The sequence below is a fragment of the Seriola aureovittata genome, chromosome 23 (genome assembly GCF_021018895.1).
Source record: "Seriola aureovittata isolate HTS-2021-v1 ecotype China chromosome 23, ASM2101889v1, whole genome shotgun sequence".
NCBI classification, from domain to species: Eukaryota; Metazoa; Chordata; class Actinopteri; order Carangiformes; family Carangidae; genus Seriola; species Seriola aureovittata.
In genome coordinates, this window is record NC_079386.1 from 5,856,263 (window position 1) to 5,876,975 (window position 20,713).

The 20,713-nt window shown below is 40.7% G+C and overlaps 1 protein-coding gene across 1 annotated transcript in view; it reads left to right on the forward strand.

Moving 5' to 3' along the window:
- dnah2 (dynein, axonemal, heavy chain 2) overlaps nucleotides 1–20,713 on the forward strand; it is a 61,900-nt gene that overhangs the window by 33,420 nt on the left and 7,767 nt on the right. Inside the window, exons 50-82 of the mRNA XM_056369853.1 lie at nucleotides 419–643; nucleotides 884–988; nucleotides 2,046–2,234; nucleotides 2,464–2,549; nucleotides 2,777–2,907; nucleotides 3,141–3,290; nucleotides 3,937–4,104; nucleotides 4,412–4,572; nucleotides 4,842–4,981; nucleotides 6,210–6,342; nucleotides 6,876–7,015; nucleotides 7,448–7,658; nucleotides 7,888–8,004; nucleotides 8,300–8,441; nucleotides 9,224–9,393; nucleotides 9,670–9,786; nucleotides 9,992–10,156; nucleotides 10,307–10,429; nucleotides 10,645–10,793; nucleotides 10,929–10,995; nucleotides 11,927–12,077; nucleotides 12,184–12,332; nucleotides 12,580–12,713; nucleotides 13,619–13,763; nucleotides 13,950–14,149; nucleotides 14,561–14,687; nucleotides 15,065–15,251; nucleotides 16,007–16,155; nucleotides 16,391–16,574; nucleotides 16,711–16,901; nucleotides 17,102–17,293; nucleotides 17,765–17,949; nucleotides 19,131–19,365. Of these exons, the coding sequence (XP_056225828.1) occupies nucleotides 419–643; nucleotides 884–988; nucleotides 2,046–2,234; nucleotides 2,464–2,549; nucleotides 2,777–2,907; nucleotides 3,141–3,290; nucleotides 3,937–4,104; nucleotides 4,412–4,572; nucleotides 4,842–4,981; nucleotides 6,210–6,342; nucleotides 6,876–7,015; nucleotides 7,448–7,658; nucleotides 7,888–8,004; nucleotides 8,300–8,441; nucleotides 9,224–9,393; nucleotides 9,670–9,786; nucleotides 9,992–10,156; nucleotides 10,307–10,429; nucleotides 10,645–10,793; nucleotides 10,929–10,995; nucleotides 11,927–12,077; nucleotides 12,184–12,332; nucleotides 12,580–12,713; nucleotides 13,619–13,763; nucleotides 13,950–14,149; nucleotides 14,561–14,687; nucleotides 15,065–15,251; nucleotides 16,007–16,155; nucleotides 16,391–16,574; nucleotides 16,711–16,901; nucleotides 17,102–17,293; nucleotides 17,765–17,949; nucleotides 19,131–19,365 (5,118 nt within the window). The remainder of the gene's footprint in view (nucleotides 1–418; nucleotides 644–883; nucleotides 989–2,045; nucleotides 2,235–2,463; nucleotides 2,550–2,776; nucleotides 2,908–3,140; nucleotides 3,291–3,936; nucleotides 4,105–4,411; nucleotides 4,573–4,841; nucleotides 4,982–6,209; nucleotides 6,343–6,875; nucleotides 7,016–7,447; nucleotides 7,659–7,887; nucleotides 8,005–8,299; nucleotides 8,442–9,223; nucleotides 9,394–9,669; nucleotides 9,787–9,991; nucleotides 10,157–10,306; nucleotides 10,430–10,644; nucleotides 10,794–10,928; nucleotides 10,996–11,926; nucleotides 12,078–12,183; nucleotides 12,333–12,579; nucleotides 12,714–13,618; nucleotides 13,764–13,949; nucleotides 14,150–14,560; nucleotides 14,688–15,064; nucleotides 15,252–16,006; nucleotides 16,156–16,390; nucleotides 16,575–16,710; nucleotides 16,902–17,101; nucleotides 17,294–17,764; nucleotides 17,950–19,130; nucleotides 19,366–20,713) is intronic.

Consider the following 20,713-nt stretch of genomic DNA (forward strand, 5'->3'; position numbering starts at 1 on the left):
TTTACTACAATTATAATAAAAGTAACACCCTGATCCATGGCACTGCAATTGGACTGAATCACGGCAGCTCTGATAAAGGGCTATCAGTGAGCCTGGGATGATGGAGGCACTCATCACCCTCCACCTTTACCACCATTACCATTGTCACCATGCCCCCTGCCCCCTGGCTCTGCCCCCGACCCAAACGTCCTTACTATTATCACCTAACTCCCAGCAACAGCCATTCTCACCTGAAATCATTTACACAAATACACAAGTACACATCTAGGCATCCACATGTTATACAATAAACGTCTTTCTTCTGTTGTTTTCATTTGAAAATTTTACTTTCACATTGTTGATGAGACATGGTACACAGTGAAACATACCATTTCATCTTTGTGTTTCTGTGTTTCTCTGTGTTTCCACCACTGTCCAGACCACATCTAATAACATCCAGGCCATCATCGAGAGCCGAATAGAAAAGAGAACCAAAGGCGTGTTTGTGCCAGCAGGTGGGAAACACCTGCTATGCTTCCTGGATGACCTCAACATGCCAGCCCATGATCTTTTTGGCTCCCAGCCACCACTGGAGCTGCTGCGCCTTTGGCTCGACTACGGCTTCTGGTATGACCGCCAGAAACAGACCCTGAAGTTTGTCAAGGTGAGACAGGGCATTCAGGTCAGGGTGGGAGTGAGGTCTGTACTTTGGTGTATGTGAGTTTAAGACATTATCATTTTTCTGCCTTCGTAGTGCCTCTTCCACAATTACCTCATAGTTAACTTTGTCTTTCAATCTGTGGGACAAGAGCTTTACATGTGCAATATGTTTCATTCGATAGGTATTTTTTACTTTTCACCATTTTCTGTTGTGTTTGCTGTTCGTGTGTGTCTGCTTTGTTAGGACATGTTCTTGCTGGCATCCATGGGGCCCCCTGGTGGAGGGAGGACTCACATCTCTGGCCGCTTGCAGAGTCGATTCAACCTCATCAATATGACTTTTCCTAATGTAAGTCCTCGCCTCTCCTCTTTTCCTGTCTGATGTTTATCCTTTACCACAAAATCATACTAATGAACATATTTTTTACTAAAACAGGCACTGACATAAATCAAATATGCAACAAAAATTTTGACAAATTAATCAGCAATGAAATGAAAATACCCAGGATTCATAAATTGTGTCATTTTTACTTTTTCTCATCTAAGTAAAAGAGATTCGCACTCAGTTTAGCAACTTCTGTTGTTCATTTTATCTGTGTCTTTCCTTCTTCTGTCATCCAACTGTTACTGTGCATTTCAGCCAGGTGGATCTGGGTAATCCTCTACCTGGCAGATGTTTTTTCATCTTCTATCACCATTTGACAAATGCTTTTTTGTTTCGCCACACTGGAATTACCCTGATTATGATTATAGCTGTGATGATAATTATAACTACTGCAAAACTGCACTCTCTCATACCCAGAACCCAGGAGATATGATTGACTGAAAGGCTGCCTGCAAATGTTCTCCACCTGCTAACAACCCCCTCCCATCTGTCTCCTTTCTCTTTGTTAAATCTTTTGTTTGGTTGCCTTGTTTTGTTTTATTTGGCTTATTTGTACTTTTCTCACTCTCTCCACTTATTGTTCACTCCCTCTCCAGATCACCTTTTGTCTCCTTTCAGTCTTTTTCAATTACCTGGCATTTTTTATCTCTGTTGTTGCGCTCCTTTCAACCTTTCCTGCTCCATCTTACATATTCCATTTGCCCAGCTCTGTCCTGTTGATTTCTGCTTTTATTTATTTTCCCTCTCTCCACTCACAAAAGAGCAAAATATTTGCTCTTGAAACTCTCTTGGGCCATACCGTATTCAGGAAGTAAACCCTTGACATTTCAGTTGCCTCGCCTCTTGAATTTGTGAAGTGGACAACTTGAAATGGAATTGTTACACACTTTAGAAAATACCCATTCTGCCTTTTTTTTTTCTCTTGACCACTAAAACTCTGAAATTTTGGTATCTTATTGACATGGCTATAAGATTTACGGGATGTACATAACTTGAAGAAGCCCATCCTCTCTGCATGCAGGAGTCCCAGATCAGGCGGATCTACAGCACCATGATCAACCAGAAGCTACAGGAGTTTAAAGAGGAGGTGAAGCCCATTGGAGAGATTCTGACTCAGGCCACGTTAGAACTGTATTATGCCATTACAGCTCGTTTTCTTCCCACTCCAGCCAAGATACACTACCTCTTCAACCTCAGGGACATCTCCAAGGTACACAAGAACACATATACTGTAGATTGGTTAGTTTGATATATATATATGTATATATATATATATACACACACATATATATCAGCACATACACCACCTAAAATATGTTTTCAAGAAAATTCAACAGGAAGTGCAGCTTAGGAAAGCTCTCTACACTAAGCCTCACACTGTTTAATTAAAATGTTATATGACTTGATGAGTCTTTTTTTTCCTGTTCAATCCTTGCTAGGTGTTTCAGGGTCTGTTAAGAGCGCATCCAGAATTCCATGATACCAAAAACAACATCACCAGACTGTGGATCCATGAGTGCTTCAGGTAACATGTTTTTCACCAAATATTGAACCTTCTCATAGTCAAGTAGCATATTTACGATAGCTCCAACCTCATAGTGACAGTGTTTTAATGTATCATTATCTGTTATCTGAAGCCTACAACACTGTATATTCAGTTGTCGAATGGTTTTCTTCTTTATTCTACACTTGTCAAAGCTTGTTCTGTATACGGGATAATATCTATTGCCTATGCTCTGTTTCTCATTTCAGAGTGTTCTCAGACCGGCTTGTAGATCACAGTGACATGGAGGCTTTTATTGCTTTGATGGGGGAGAAACTGGGCTCACTCTTTGATCTCACGTACCACAACATCTGCCCCAACAAACAACCGCCAATATTTGGTACATTTAGTACTGTACACATACATACAGTACTTGCACACAGCATGCCATTGTCACAGTGTCAGCATGGCTGTGTAAAAAAAAAAGTGTTAACAGTGTAAAAATACCTACAGACGTATTTACAGATAATTAAATTGATTGTTAATGGGCAGTGGTTTAAACATTATGAAATATTTGTGTGTGTGTGTGTGTGTGTGTGTGTGTGTGTGTGTGTGTGTGTGTGTGTGTGTCAGGTGACTTCCTGAGTGAGTCTCGTGTGTATGAGGACCTACTGGACATTAAGGCTCTGAAGAAGTTCATGGAAACCCAACTGGAAGACTACAACCTGACACCTGGCCTTGTGCCCATGAGCCTGGTGCTCTTCAGAGACGCCATTGAACACAGTGCGTCTCAGTACACAACACACACACGAATTTAAATGGATGCACTGTGCACAAAATTCCCCTGATGAATCAACACACAGTGTCAATTCATCACATTCTGTCCAGTCAAACCAGCGCATTAAAACAATCAGTATAAGAGGCCCTCATCTGCTGCTCTCTGCTCTCTGGTATCTTCAGTGTCTTATGATTCAGGCGCAGTTTTAAAATCCTCTAAAAAACACAGCATGGGGCGCAGCTAAAAGTCGCCCTGCAGCTGAAAGAAAAAAGGCCCCAGGCAGCACCCTCTCGGCACCAGGCTCTGCTCTGTACACTGCTGTCAGTGTGCCACACACCACTGCAAATCAATAGTAGTGCATTACTATAGAAACAACATGGGCTGACACTAGTTTGTGTGTAGTGTTGGTTTGCACACTGTTATATGGTAGTGGGAAAAAATGTATGACTATAGATTTTGTCACATGCAAAATGATAATGTTTTAGCAACGTTAACAATTTGTCAAGCTGATGTGAACACATTTGACAGCCTTTTTGTAAGAACCCATGTCAGTTGTAAAAACCACACAGATAGCAATTCTAAGAATACTGTCAATAAAGGGTTTCAGATCAAAGTTATTTTATGGGTAATATGTTTGTGTTTCCTCCACAGTAACCCGTGTAGTACGTGTGATCAGTCAGCTCAGGGGCAACATGCTGCTGGTTGGTGTTGGAGGCTCTGGTAGACAGAGCCTTTCTAAAATGGCCACCTACATCTGTGAGTACAAGGTTTTTCAAGTGGAAGTCACCAAGCAGTATCGCAAACAGGAGTTTCGAGAAGGTGAGATCAAGCACATTAATATGACATGCACAGATGTTTCAGAAAGGGAAAGCCTGACTGTATCCAACAAGTTCCACTTTGGAAGTAACTCTATTGTCTGGAAATTAAAACAAGGAAAGTTCAAAACTAAGATGGAAAGATTAGAACAACCATGGACTCACATACTGTATGTTCTTAATATTCAGTGTGAAGTATATTTAGCTCCTGGTTGATTCACCTGAATTTAATCTTTGATGAATAACCTCTGTGCAGTCAGTTCTTCACTCAGCTACAGTTCAATAGGTGGTTTTTCTCTCCTTACTTTCAGACATCAAGAAGCTGTACCGTTTGGCTGGTGTGGACAACAAGCCCACTGTCTTCATGTTCAATGACACCCAGATCGTAGATGAATCATTCCTAGAGGACATCAATAACATCCTGAGCTCTGGAGAGGTGCCTAATCTCTACAAGCAGGATGAGTTTGTTGAGGTCTGTATTGTACATCTATCTTTATTTGTCATGTCTATTTGCATAGTGTGTATTTATTTTATTTTATGAAGTCAACAGGCAACACAAGGCTGAGGTTTTACCCATTTACTATATGAATTTGGTTTAAACCATTTGGAATGAATTGGTTGTGTGTTAAACTCATGTTGTCACAATCATGTATCTATAGGTCATTGAAGTTTATATTTAAATACATCTCAAGTCAGTTAAAACCTTATTCCAATCCTCATACCATGTAACTCTGATTGCAGGTATGCAATGCTCTGTCAGAGTCTGCCAGGAAAGACAAGGTGGTGGAGACTCCTGACTCCTTGTTCAGCTACCTGATAGAGCGAGTCAGGAACAACCTGCACATAGTTCTCTGTATGAGCCCAGTGGGAGAGCCCTTCAGGTGAATACTGATACTGTTTCCTGCAGCACACACTGTGTCCTATAATATATCCTTTTTCCGCAATATATTCCCCCCTCCTCTTTTTTCTCCTCTCCTCTCTTTGAGAATCCTGTTTGCTCTGGTTTTCCACACACAAGTTTATGGAAATTAGGACAGAATAAATCACATTGCAGTTCTTATAGGATGAAGAGCCCTTTTCATTTCATTTCATTTTATACAAAATTAAAAACTGGCCTTCACAGTAGTGCCAATATAATGACCAGTAGTCTATGGAAGTTTCTATAACAATACGGATGTCTGCCATTATTTTATATTGATATTTGTGCTGCACGTTTTTGACTTTTACACCAGTGTCTTCAATAACGAAGAAACAAACTCTTGCATCTATCTGCTACTAAAGTTTAGTCAGAGAGCTTGTAAATAAATATAAAATAAACTACTGGTCATCCTTGACAGGGTCACTATTCCCTATTCCTCACAATTACACTGGGGACAGTGAGTCATGCTTTACCATGAAACAGTGTGTTAATGGCTGATTGACAAATGAGGTTTAGTAACTTGGATTCTGTAACGAGGACCTGAGAGTCACTGTAATTGCAAACGGTGTGGATACTGTGACAGAGAGTGTCAGCTGTCTGCACACACACGCAGACGTAGTAAGCGCACAGATAGACACACATTTTCTGTCACACACACACATTTCTTTTCACAAAACATGTCTTCCCCCTCAAGCATTGATGGCCTGGTTGTAATTAGTGGCACAGGGTAGTGGTCACACATGATGGTGCTAATTGGGCTGGCAGGCACCTTCACCCAGAACTAATCACCATTCTCTGTGTGACGAGGCATCCTGGCCCTCTCACCACTAGCTGCCAGCAGGATTCATATCACACTGCCAGAACTCAGGGAGCACTACACCAATTAACCAGCTAAACTCACAGGCTCACACTGTAGGTCTGGAGCATACACTGCTGGACTTAACTGTAGAAGGTTCTATAAAACCTTCTGTGTCATACTGCTTAAAACTAGCCAGTCATATTTACACATCCATTTTAGCCTTAGAGGAAAAAATCTATTCTTAAGCATAATGGCTTCATTATTCTCTTCAGTGGTCTGTCAAATGTACCTCCTCTAGTTTACTGGCCCTGCGTCCACAAGGCTTTAATAAGGATCATTATATCAACAAATTGTATATGAATAAAATTCATAAATAGCTGTTTGCCAACAGGAACCGCATTCTCCAGTACCCAGCACTTGTAAACTGCACTACAATTGACTGGTTCTGTGAGTGGCCCAAAGATGCTCTGCTGGAAGTAGCTGAGAGGTACTTGGATGGACTGGAGCTGGGATCCTTGGAAGGGGTGAGGCATACACACACACATAAACACACATTTTCTCCCAACATCTGTAAGGTTTGCTTTATGTGACTATGGTGTCAGCCTTTAAATTAGAAAGATAGAGGGGCAAGGATGGAACCTGAAAATGACTGAACAGGGTCAGAGTGCTCTGTTTTTCAATTTTCCACATTAACAGCTAGAATGTCTGTGCCTATAAAACATTCTCTACCACAAATTGCATTTACAGTACAAGCTTTAAAATCCGACCTCATCCACACTGGGTTTTCTAATAATTTTCTACGGGACTGGTTTTGATTGATATCACTTCAGTCCCATTAAAATGTGAATTAAAACAGTGGGTCATATTACTGTCGAGCAAGTCTTTCCAAAACGTGCAGTAATACTGAATAAAAACTTATGATGAAACAAAATGAAAACAATAATCTTTAACTTTAACTGTGAACTGCACTAAATCAGTGAATAAATAGTCAATAATATGCATTTGTAATGTTTGAATGTCAGATCAACATGTTTACATATGCTGCATGATGTTGCAGATCCAGACAAAGGTTGCCAGTATCTTTGTGACTACACACCAGTCAGTAGCACAGATCTCCCAAAGGATGAAGCTAGAGCTGAGAAGACATAATTATGTGACACCCACCAACTACCTGGAGCTGGTGTCTGGATACAAGAAGTAGGCACCTTCTAACTTTCTCCTCACTCTTTTCATAATACCTCCTAATGCTTCATTTGCGTTTTGGGGGCCATACACTATGTGCACACATAGTGTAAATAAGTGTAAATACTGTACATGAGGTGTGGGTGCTTGGGGTTGTTTTGGTGTTATACTGTATGCATCAAATTCGAGCTAAACCAGAACAAGCAGGAGTGTAACACTAACCTGGTTAATTCCAGTGTAAAGTTATTCCCTTTACAGTTACCACCTCCTCTGTGGATAAGTGGGTCAGTCTCTCTTAATTTTACAAAATGCCTTTCTCTGTCAGAGTCACTTTCTTAGTCATCTGATTGTGTGTGTGTGTGTGTGTGTGTGTGTGTGTGTGTGTGTGTGTGTGTGTGTGTGTGTGTGTGTGTGTTTTTCTATGTCTGTATGTGTATGTCCATCCAGGCTGTTGGCAGAGAAACGCAGTGAACTGGGGGAGCAGGTGAGCAAGCTGCGTAACGGCCTTTTCAAGATCAGTGACACGAGGGTGAAGGTGGAGGCCATGTCTGTGGAGCTCGAGGAGGCCAAGAAGCAGGTGGCAGAGTTCCAGATACAGTGTGAAGAGTACCTGTCTGTCATTGTGCAGCAGAAGATAGAGGCTGACAAGCAGCAGAAGGTAAGTATTGCAAAAATGTTCACATGCACTACTAAGTAGTTTAAAGTAATAGTTTGATTAAGGTATTTACAGGCTTCTCATCCACCTGACTTACCCAGTCATCCTATTGGATTAGAAAAAGTTGAAACTAGTGGTTTGTGTTTGGAAGGGTGTGTGGTAGTTGACTAAAAAAAGAGGCAGATAATAGTCAGTAACACACTGCTTTATGTTTGTGTGTGTTTGTGTTGAGGCGGTAAGTGCTAACAGTGAGAAAATTGGAGCTGAAGAGTTACAGTGTAAAGCCATGGCTGACAATGCGCAAAGAGACCTGGACGAGGCCCTGCCTGCCCTGGAGGAGGCTATGAAGGTAGATCTCTGTCCTCTCCTGTCCTGTTTTAATCAAATCCCTCCATCTTTTGGGAACCTTTTTTCTTCATTATGTCATCATGTCAGGTTGATTCATTTCCTTGATATTTAATGAGTAATGATTCCTGCCTTTTCAGTATATTTGACTGCTCTACTTTATTTTTACCCTAATGAAAGCATTTTGACATTTGAGTGTTTTTTCTGTGTGTATAAATTTGAATCAAACATGATTCAGTGAGTGGTATACTTTGCCTTCTTACATCCAAACATCTGTTTCTTCCTCTTTTTGCTTGTAGGCTCTGGAGTCTCTGAATAAAAAGGACATGACGGAGATCAAGTCATATGGCCGTCCCCCAGCACTGGTGGAGACAGTGATGCAGGCTGTCATGACCCTTCTGGGCAAGGAGCCTACCTGGGCAGAGGCCAAGAGACAGCTGGGTAAGCGACAGCAACAGTGCAGAATTTAGGGATGGTTGAAGGGAGAGTTTGTAAAAGAAACAAAGTAACTGGGGAAAACTGACAGGTAAAACCAGACAAGAAGAGACTGTGCATAGTTACACAGAAAACGGAAAGATGTTACTGGAAAGAAGGGGATTGCAGATGTTATATTAGAAGTCCCCTTTGGAACACCATTCACTCTTCAATTGGCATTAACTTTACTACAGAGCTCTCAGTTTATAAGGTGCAAACCTCATCAGTATACTGGGGCAAACAGAGAGACTCATAAACAGATCACATAAAACAAAGGTAAATTAAACACAATCTTTTTAGATAATCACAGTGTAGAAACATGTCTTAAATAGAATTTATTAAACAAATGATCATAAAACTTTTATATTCCATTTGATAACTTTTGGCATTGTTGACAAAGTCCATTTCATAGTTCCCTCTGCTGAGCACCCATCACATGATGTGAAAGTTGTCTATATCCTGGCTCCAGCTCTCTGAGGCACAATATGTGGTCATGATTAAGAGCAGTGCAGAGGAAACTGGCATTTCCCACTATCTGGTCATAAAGCTGTAGAGTTGTCAAAAAATAAATAACACTAAAAAGGTATTGTGATGTAGGGAGAACACAACAAAGTCCAAAATAAGGAAACACCTCTTTTCTTTTGAAAGTGATGATTTGTAGGAAACTAGTCAAACTGAGAGCCACTGGGCAAAACAAATTAGACTTTTATGGTTTTCTGACCTATTTGACCTTAACCTGTTTCTGGCAGGTGAATCCAACTTCATCAAAACATTAGTTCACTTTGACAAGGACAATATCCCAGACCGTGTGTTGAAGAAGATTGGTCAGTACTGCAGACAGGTGGACTTCCAGCCAGAGATCATTGGCAAAGTGTCACTGGCTGCCAAGTCCCTCTGCATGTGGGTCAGAGCCATGGAGGTAAGAGGGTGTCACTGTCACACACACTATCTCAAACATGCTTGCACAAAACATTTTGTGATTTGATTTTTTTTTTTTATAGTAATAGTTGGTAATCTAATGCATGTAGACTGTGGTGATAATTCTGGCACAAATCCACCGTGAGTTGTGTGCATTAATGCACAGCAGCAAAGGAGCAATCACAAAACAATGAGACTCCTATCTGTTAAAATAAATATACAAACAGGAAAATAGGAAGCAAAACTAAACCCATGGATTTGTACAATGTTCCTCCAGGTTTATGGGAGTATCTACAGAGTGGTCGAGCCAAAGCGAGCCCAACTGAACGCTGCCATGTCCCAGTTAGCAGAGAAACAGGCTGCACTGGCAGAGGCCCAGAACAAACTACGAGAGGTGCGGAGCTGAGTGCATCTAGCAGCCAACCTGATAGATGTTTGGATATTAGCTCATGTCAAATCAAGTTTATATACGAATACAGCAGTAGAATTATTGTAAGTCCAATTTACACATGACAAGACCAATATAATTGTGTGTGTGTGTGTGTGTGTGTGTGTGTGTGTGTGTGTGTGTGTGTGTGTGTGTGTGTGTGTGAGAGCAGGTGGCGGAGAAGCTAGACGAGCTAAAAAAGCAGCACAGTGAGAAACTGGCCATGAAGGAGAATTTGAGGAAGAAGTCAGAGGAGATGGAGGTGAAACTGGACCGAGCTGACAAACTAGTGACTGGACTTGCTGGAGAGAGGGTCCGCTGGGAGGAGAGAGTTGCTGTAGGCCATTCACACACACACACACACACACACACTCAGGCGTGAAAATTGTTCCTTTGAAGTCAGCATCCTTTTAGGTGTTTGTTTGGGGCAGTTTAGAAAAAACAGATCATACAGAACCTATGTAATCTGTATGTGTGTATGCTTCAGGGTCTTGAAGAGAACATGGGATACCTTGTGGGAGACTGTTTGCTAGCAGCGTCTTTCCTTTCCTACATGGGACCCTTCCTTTCCAACTACAGGGATGAGCTGCTTGCCATCTGGATGAAGGAGGTGAGACACAGACACAAACACACCAAATAAAAACAAAGCTTGCCATGTACTTGTACTCCCTCTACTGTTTCTAGCTAGTTATGAAAAAGAAGTATCCTCTTAAAATGTTAAACTGAGACACTTTATGGTTGTGTTTCCAACAAACCCCATCTTTTACCCCATTCTTTTTTTCTTTCTTTCTTTTTTCCTGTTGCTCTCCATTGCCCTCTGCTCAGGTACGGGACTTTGAGATCCCATGTACACCTGGGTTCAGTTTTGCAGTTTTTCTGTCCAAACCTACAGCAGTGAGGGAGTGGAACATTCAGGGCCTGCCCTCTGACGCATTCTCTACTGAGAACGGAGTTATCGTCACCCGTGGAAACCGGTCAGCATATATAGACCTAATTTGTTAATAGCTGTAGGCCACTAAGACTTTTAAGTTAAATGCTTTGGGATTTGTTTCTGTTCACTTTGGATTTGATTGTGTTCACTGTATGAAACTTCTCTCCTTTCTCTCAAGATGGCCACTGATGGTGGACCCTCAAGGCCAAGCTCTGAAGTGGATCAAGAATATGGAGATGAATAGAGTAAGTTGTGACTCAGCCAAACTTATTGTGATTCTTTTTTAATCTTATTGGGTCTTTACTGTTGGAGTGTTCAATTTCTGGAACAATATTTAAATGTAGGCATAGGAATCTTTAACAGGTCAAGGACAGCAATCAGTGTATTTTAGACACAAACAAATTAGTAGAAATGTAGTAGAAAAAGAAGAAAAACAGACAGCAGGTTGTCTTTATTTGTCATCATCACAGACGTTGCAGCAAGCAATAAGTTTTGGTCATATTTTTTAAAAAAGTGATGGAAAGCCAGACAAAAGCAATAAATAAGGTAATTTATAATTTATAATGCATTTATAATTAATAGGTGTTTATATATGTATGTCATCCCCGTTTTCCCCAAACTAATATGACTTAACGCTTGTTTTCCCTCCACAGCAGGAGATAAATATTGTAGTCATCACTATGAGTATATAAAAAAGTAAGCTGGTCCTCACTAGCAACAAGAAGAGAACTACACACTTTTTGTTTATAAATTTTTCCTTATAAATAACTGCATCAATATATAACACTTCTGTTCCCAAATTTAAAACTGTTCATCAGGCCGAATTCCACGACTTGCCAGCTTTAGTAAATACTACACTTGGGAAGACTGCCTTCCGGTGCTTTCCACAATATAAGTGGAATGGACTTCAAATGACACTGACACTTCAAAGTATCATCCCATTGTATGAATTTAAACATTTGAATTTCATTTTGAACATTATACTGTTGTACATTGTTTCTGATGCTGTATGCACATGCCTGTGTGTGCCTTATCTCTGCTCTATTTCTCCAGTTGTACTCAGATCTCTCTTGTAAAACAGATTGTGATATACTGACCACCTGATTAATAGAATGTAGTATATATAATAAATTGCTCTTTCCATCCTCTTGCGTGTATGTGTGTCCACATGTACAGGGTCTCAAAGTAATAGACTTTCAAATGCCAGACTACATGCGGGTGCTGGAAAATGCCATCCAGTTTGGGAATCCTGTTTTGCTGCAGAATGTCCAGGAGGAGTTGGACCCATCTCTCAATCCAATTCTCAACAAGTCCTTGACACGGATAGGTCAGACACACACAAATTCACAAATTAAAATACCTTCAGCTAATCTTCAGCCAAACATGAGGGGTTGCCTGAATCAATGGGTGTTGATGAAATCTGCTTTTACCAGGCGGCAGGCTGCTGTTGAAGCTGGGTGATAAGGAGGTGGAGTACAGTCCAGAGTTCTGTTTCTACATCACCACCAAACTGTCCAACCCCCACTACACACCAGAAATCTCTACAAAGACCACCATAGTCAACTTCGCTGTCAAGGAGCAGGTCTGTGTGTGTGTGTGTGTGTGAGAGAGTGTGTGAGAGAGTGTGTGTATGTGTTAGTGTATGCTTGTATATCTGTGAATTAATGTCATTTGTACGCTTTGGCTCTAGTTAACTGTTGTGTACTTCTCTAATTATATGTGTGTGTGTGTGTGTGTGTGTGTGTGTGTGTGTGTGTGTGTGTGTATGCGTGCGCATTTGTGTTTGTGTGTGTGTGTGTGTGTGTGTGTGTGTGTGTGTATGCATGCAGGGACTGGAAGCCCAACTGCTGGGAATAGTGGTGCGTAAGGAGCGTCCAGATCTAGAAGAACAGAAGGACTCCTTGGTGATCAGCATTGCGTCTGGCAAGAGAAGCTTGCAGGAACTGGAGGATGAGATCCTCAGGTTGTTTAGCTTTTTTATACATATTGTCTTCACAAAGTGGACAAAATTGAGTTTAGGTGAAATATCCAATCTATTATTAATACTAGTAGTAGTACTAATACTAGCTGTAACAATATAGTACAAGCATTTGTTGTAAAAACATTTCGAGTAGCAGTAATAATAGTAGCAAGCCCTGCCTCCCTAAGAACCAGTGATTAAAGGTATTGAAGTCAAGGTTTGTTAAAGGCCCAAATTCTTTTTTCAATCTTAGTAACTAATAGTCTACTAGTAATAGGAATTAGCAACCAGGTAGCTCTAGCCTGTCAATTACTGTTAGTCACTTATCAGTAGCAAGTACTAAACTGGGAGACCACTGAATTTTACCTAGAAACTACTATATTACTACTATTGTTATGTTTCTGTAGTGATCTGATTATGCCACATAAACAGGAAGCATGGTTAACACAGCTAGATTTGTGGCCACTTAGATAAGAAATAGCACAGTAGTAATGACTTACCAACAATGTAGCAACAGAACAACTCAGCTGATCAACACAGCTTATTTTCCTGCTACAATTGTGCGTAATTTGTGTTTAAAAGCAGATAATATTCTTTTGTCAGGAAATCTTACTAGAATTTTTTTTTCAGGTAATCCATAAACGAAACTCACTTCTTTTCAAAGTCTCATGGGTTTTTATTTGTATTCCAAATGTTAATATTCCCAAGGGGAAGAGCGCTTAACAATTAACATACTGATTGAGTGCACGTTTGTCCAAAATTATATGATTTATAATTTTTTGATATACTAAGGAATTACATGACTTTTAAAACATGCAATTATAAACTTTAATCATGAATGTATTTGACCCCCTATGCATTTGTGTTTGCAAATGTTTTTCTTGGTCTTTCTTTATCTACTAAACCAGGCTGCTGAATGAGGCGACTGGCTCATTGCTGGACGATGTGCAGCTGGTGAACACCCTGCAGACATCCAAAGTGACGGCCACTGAGGTCTCAGAGCAGCTGGAGAGCAGTGAACAGACCGAAATCAAGATCGACTCTGCTCGAGAGGTCAGGGTTTACGGATGAAGTTATAGGGGCAGATCGGGTCGATGCTTTTCACTGGTTCTGATGATAAATTGCAAACCTAATCTTTACTTACTGTAAACTAAAAGAAGCTATGTGTGTGGTGCATGTGCATTTGTCAGTTTGTGCATAGAGTATGTGTATATTGGTTAAAGTGCTGGCTCCTCACAGGCCTACCGCCCATGTGCCCAGCGAGCCTCCATTCTCTTCTTCATCCTAAACGACATGGGCCGCATTGATCCCATGTACCAGTTCTCACTGGATGCCTACATTAACCTCTTCAACCTCAGCATAGAAAAGAGCAAGCGCAGCCACAAGCTGGAGGAAAGGATCACCAACCTCAATGACTACCACACATACGCAGTGTACAGGTGAGCAAGGAAGCATCGAGAGAGGCAATTGTTTGCATGCATGTGTGTTTTTATATGTTTTGTATGGACAGAGAAAGACCATGAGCCTTTTGTGATGTACAAATAAGCTGTTAAAGTTAAAGCTGTAGCACTGTGGTGTGTAAAAGGGTTGGAGCCTTTCCATACACTGACTGAGTGAAAAAATAGCTCCTCTGGGGGGTTATACTGCATGTAAGGTGTTTCACTGAGATTTAAAAATATAAGGTATACTATATCTCAAAATTTACTGTGGAGCACTGTGTGAGATGTGTAGCAACTATGTCTACGATAAAGATGTTTATGTCATAATTTATCAGTTGACTTATCAGTTGGTATTAAAAGTTTCTGATATGTCAATCAGAGCTAGCTAACTCATTGTGTTATCTTATGTAGGAACACATGTCAAGGTCTGTTTGAGGTCCATAAGCTACTCTTCAGCTTCCAGATGTGTGCCAAAATCCTGGAGGTGGCTGGCAAACTCAACATGGATGAGTACAGCTTCTTTCTCCGAGGAGGACTCGTAAGAAAACAAAGAACACACACAAACATTTTGTATTTGCTTTATTTGACTTAGCATAATCCAACTGGACAAATGTTTTATTTGCAAATGCACTCAGTGTCCCAAAAGACATTCCACTGTGTATTTAAATGTAGGACCATGTAGAAGTTATGCTATCCCTTCACAGACAGCCCCTTCATTCACAATATGTTTTCCCAAGCTTGACACAGGCATGGAAAATAAGGTTTTCATAACTACCTTTTTTCACCAGTGCATTTCTGAATATCCCTGGAACTGGCCTGATACTGTATGAGTAATGTGTGGATTGTTTGTGTATATATCGATACACTGATGGAAGGATAGTATGACTGCTGATAAACTGATGGATGTGTTTTTAGGTATTTCATAAGAAGGCTCAAATTTACAACCCCTGCATCAGTTGGATGGCAGACTCCAGCTGGGAAAAAATCACAGAGCTGAGTGAGCTGCACAACTTCAACGGCATCAGTTCTTCCTTTGAACAGTATTCCCAAGACTGGAACCTTTGGTTTACCAGTGCTGAGCCAGAGAATGCTGCATTACCAGGTCTGTATATGTTGTGGGAGGTTTTTCTTTTTTTTTTTTTTTGGTAATTTGTTACTGAAGGAAATTCTTCCTAATTGGAAAAATGAAGTTCGATCATACCCTACCAAAAAAGTGGGTGTATGATGTTGCTGTGCATTGACAAGTTTCACCTTTGTGCTGACGTTACATCAGTACTTTTAAATGTTTTCTTTATTTGTGTATGTGTGTGAGTGTGCGTGCGTGTGCGTGCGCGTGTGTGTGTGCGTGTGTGTGTGTGTGCCCTCTTTTGCTTTATTTAATCATGAGGAATTAGATTTGACAAAATTTGGCTCAGTATGAATGTGATAAGAGGAAAAGCCCCTGCTCAAGCCTGTGGAAGTATACTAATATCCTAAATTTCTTTCAGCTTTCCCTCTCATTAAAGCCTTTGTTCACAACCCTTTTCATTTCTTTTTGTGCCTCCATGCCAGCGACAGCCAGAGCTAGAGGCATATTGTTTTCAGATTGTCCGTACGTACGTCCCATTCTCGTAGACACGATATCTCAGTAACACCTTGATGGAACTTCTTCAAATTTGGCACAAACATTCACTAGGATTCAAGGATGAACTGATTAAATTTTGGTGGTCAAAGGTCAAGGTCACGGTGACTTCACAAAATGCCATTTTAGCCATGTGAACACAATATCTCTGTAATGCCATTCTAGTTTTCTTTATGGTTTCCAAAGTGCTTTCCTTCACTCTTGAATTCTCCCTTTCCTGTGTGTTTTTTTTCTAGGTGATTGGGAGAATAAATGTAATGCGCTCCAGAAGATGTTGGTTGTGCGCTCCCTGCGTCAGGACCGTGTCTCCTTCTGTGTCACCTCTTTCATTGTTAACAACCTTGGCTCTCGCTTTGTGGAGCCGCCTGTTCTCAACATGAAAGCTGTGAGTGTCAGCTCTTGTCTATTTAACCTCTTTAGATTTTTCTATCCTGAGTTTTAGTTTTGAGGCTTTGAATTTGAAGGAATTAATTATGTACTTCATACATCTCATTTATGTAATACTATTTGATCGTAGCTCACTTGAAAACTCAGGAAGCCAATTTCAGTGTTGTTGGCTCAACGGCTCCCACTTTCTTTCTTCTTCATTGCTGAGCCCTCTCTCTCTCTCCTCTTCATAGGTTTTGGAGGAATCCACCTGCAGGACTCCTCTGATTTTTGTCCTGTCTCCTGGGGTGGACCCCACTGGGGCCCTGCTGCAGCTGGCGGAGGCCTCAGGCATGAGCAAGCACTTCCATGCTCTCTCTCTGGGCCAGGGACAGGCCCCCATTGCCAAGAGGATGATCGAAGAGGGTGTCAAAAATGGTACAACACTAGTTTCTATCCTTTTTCCTGCTGTTCTGTCTCTGATTTATTGTGTTGTTTAGCAATGTTTTTCTCTCCCACAGCAGTTTTTTAATGTTTTTATCAGCAATCTCAAGCCCTCTTTTTCTCTACCCAGGTCAATGGGTATTCCTTGCCAACTGCCACCTCTCTCTCTCATGGATGCCTGATTTGGACAAGCTAGTGGAACAGCTACAAGTGCAGAAGCCCCACTCAAACTTCAGACTCTGGCTCAGCTCTTCACCGCACCCTGATTTTCCCATTACAATCCTGCAGGCTGGTATCAAGATGACCACTGAACCACCAAAGGTGCATTTGCTCACATATATGGTTTCCAGGCTTAAGATATCTACTACACAGGCATATTTGCATACATAATCTACATGGCAACAAATCTACGCAGAAGTTCTTTGTATATTAAGCTTTATTTGCCCAAATGTATTTTACAGTCTGATATAAGTCCTACACATAACACCCTCACTAGTGTTAACACTGCTCACTGTCCTCAGGGTGTGAAGGCTAACATGAAGCGCCTGTACCAGCTGGTGACGGAGACTCAGTTCAACCGCTGTTCAAGACCCGTCTTCTACCGGAAGCTGCTCTTCTCCCTCTGCTTTTTTCACAGCATCCTGCTGGAAAGGAAGAAGTTTCTACAGCTGGGCTGGAACATTGTCTATGGCTTCAACGATTCTGACTTTGAGGTCAGGGCCTCATCTGATACTGAAGGAAACAGTAACAGCTATCGGAAAGAACAGAACAAAAACAGACAGGGCAGTCTGTTGTACAGTCTATAGAAGATGTTGGTGGTTAAAAGTAGTGAAGAATAGAGTGAAGATGATCATGATGTGGTTGTGATTGAGTGGAATTTATGCATGGCTGATGTTTCCTTGTCAGTAATCTGCTCTAAACCACAAATATAGGCTTAAGTCAAGCAGAAAGGCCATTTTATAGCCTGTCAGAGTAAAGGCCAATCAGACTGATGGATAATGACAATCTATTTCAAGTGCATGAGATTGAACAGTACTTATGGCCTTTGTTAAAATGTCTGTCTCTCCACTCTATCTTCACTGTTTCTGTCTACTCTCAGCAGAAGAACCATTTGATTTGCCCTCAGTGTGTTGTTATGCATTTCAAAGTCACTCGGTTAAATCGTCTTCTCGGTGCACCCCTAGGTGAGTGAGAGTCTGCTGAGTCTGTACCTGGATGAGTACGAGGAGATTCCCTGGGATGCACTGAAGTATCTGATTGCTGGGGTCAACTATGGAGGTCATGTCACAGACGACTGGGACAGACGTCTTCTAACCACATACATCAATGACTACTTCTGTGATGCTGCGGTCAACCAGGCCTTCTTCAAGTGAGACACTGTAACACACACATATTTATTTACCACACCTATTATATGGGAATATACACCGGTATAGGAACTTTAAATTGAAATGCACACAGCAAATAATTTATGAAGTTTCAATAAACAGTTGGTATTGCAGATGCTCACATGCTTAGACATTTAGATATTTTAGTCTTCAAATGAATACAGGCCCACTGTAAAATCATTTTCTCCAGTAGAAGCAAATTGTGTTTACACTATGGCGGTGGCAGAAGCCACTTCAACTCCCCATTAAAGCTCCTCGCAGGTCACAGAATGCCAGCACTACCAAGTGGACAATTAGATTATTGCAGCCTGTGAAATTCAGCCACATTGTGACACTTGGTGAACACTGTCACAAGCCCTTAGTGCTCACCTTTTTTTGTTTATTACTTGCACAAATGCTGTGTCCACTCCTTAAATTTCTAATCAACCACTTTTTTAAAAAGATATTTAATGCATCAGCTCAATTTAACACAGACCATACAAAGAAGACTGCATATAAATGTATATTTGAAGAATACACTCTCTAGCACTGCATTCAGGCAGAGTGAATTTAGGATGGTTGTTTGCAGCTGTGGTGAAGGACAGTGAGTGTCCTGCAGTACAATGAAAACACTACCACTTCCTGCACCTGCCTCCCGTTTATTTGGAAATCATCAATACACTAAAACTTGAGGATATTTTTGTAATTTCTTTTCTCAGGGTTTTGTGCTGCTGCACTTGAATTATTATACTGAATTACCTTAAATGAGATGAAAATAATTTCTACAGGGAAACTAGGTCATGGGTCATTGCATTGGCAGGAAATACAATTGAGAGAACAATAGCTCTAATACTGTGTTCTGAAACTCTTGAAGCTGTTTGCCACTAAAACAGTGTATTGATGGTAATGACAAATGAAATTAAGATGCAATTTCTGTGTTGACAGCATCCTCGGTTTGATGCTACAGCACTAGATGTTTATATTAATAGGTATACAGATGGGAGATTGTACAGTGTGTTCAGAAATAAGTTCAAAATGTGCTCGTGTCAACTACTCACATTGCTAAATTTACATATGCAGATATGCAAGTCCAGAACATGCAGATTACAGTTTTCCTTTCCTGTGCCATTGTTTATAAATACAATTTCATATCACTGACTTTATACTCCCGTTTCTCTGTCAGGTTGTCCCCCTTAACCTCCTACTACATCCCCCGTGATGGTCCCCAGGCCTCATACAAGGAATATATCAGCATGCTGCCATCCACAGAGCACCCTGAGGTGTTTGGCCAGCACCCTAATGCTGACATTGCCAGTCAGATTGCTGAGACCAGAACACTGTTTGAAACCCTGCTCTCCCTGCAGCCCCAGGTCACCAGCCCCACTACTGCAGGGGCTGGACCAAGTAGAGAAGATAAGGTGAGGGGAGGTGGGAGGAGGTGAGAGCAGACATGACAAGTTGAGTATAATAGACTGGCATGAGAATGAGATCAGCAATTTTATATCTACACCATAGTTGAGCGGTATCCCAGCCTGTTCAGTATCATCTCTGTTATAATGTAGAGAGATTAATTTAAGCGTCTCCTGGTAAGTAGAATTTTAACTTTCTGTCCTCCTTAAAGGTAATTATCCTTACTCTCTGTGGCTTTCAATTTGAAGTCACAGTCTGTTTTGGGAGTATATTAGCACAACTGTTGAGGAGCAGCACTTAATGAAGAAAGTCTAATTAAGTCACCTGCATACAAATACCAATGATTATGAGATTAAAAATCCCACCCATTTTACAAGCATTTAACTGCCCATACAGTTTGAACAAGAATGGATATGATGAAATATTCCAGTCTGTAGCTCAGCCACATCTGCCTGTACGGTCAGAAAGATATACGAGCACACTAAGAATATATCTAGATAATCCTCTAACATTCATTTTTTAGGAAAGTTTTTCATGTTTCATTTGATTTAAAACCTCTAATGTAATAAAATGAAATAAAATCCAACCTGTCAGACCTGGAAAGGGCTATAGGTCTTTAGTCATCACAACAAAAAACAGAAATAACTACATAAGACCATGGTCACGTTGAATGCCATGAACTTGAAAACCAGTAATGCAAGCCACAGGAAGAACCTTAAGTTTCTGACAGCAAATTTTTGATGCTTAGCGTTATCAGTTCTTCATACCTTATTGTTATCTAACTTACTTAAAGTTTACAACAGTTTGTCAGACTTCAAATTTCGTTATGTGAGTTCAGCCAAATGTTAAATCCAGCCAGTTGTAATATGCCCGCCCGATTTCCTCTACAACTACAATGGGCTTGTTTTATCACCTACAGTGTGCCTGACACTGTTTTTGTTTTCGTCCGTACTTTTAAAGAGTACTTTTATACCCAGTTATGATCAACTGGTGCATAGCAGAGGAGTCTTTTGCCTGGCACATGGATGAATGTTCTTTCTGGCCAAAGTCCCAGATTAGAACGGAGTGTATGAATAAAATGCTCTATCCCAGTTATAATATAAATGTTGTGAATTTTCTGGAAAATCTATTAAAAATTGTTTATGGCTAAAACAGCCAAACTTACTTTATTTCAAACACATGCCACAATGGCCTGATACACCCTGAGATATTATAGAAATAGCTACTCAAAACAGTTAATAGTTGAGGCTTTGAAAGGCTCTCTTCATGGAGCCAATGTCTATATTTGATTTCTCCCGGCAATTCTGAAACATCCATATGGTTACACAGCACTGGCAGACCGTCGCTGGTGAAATA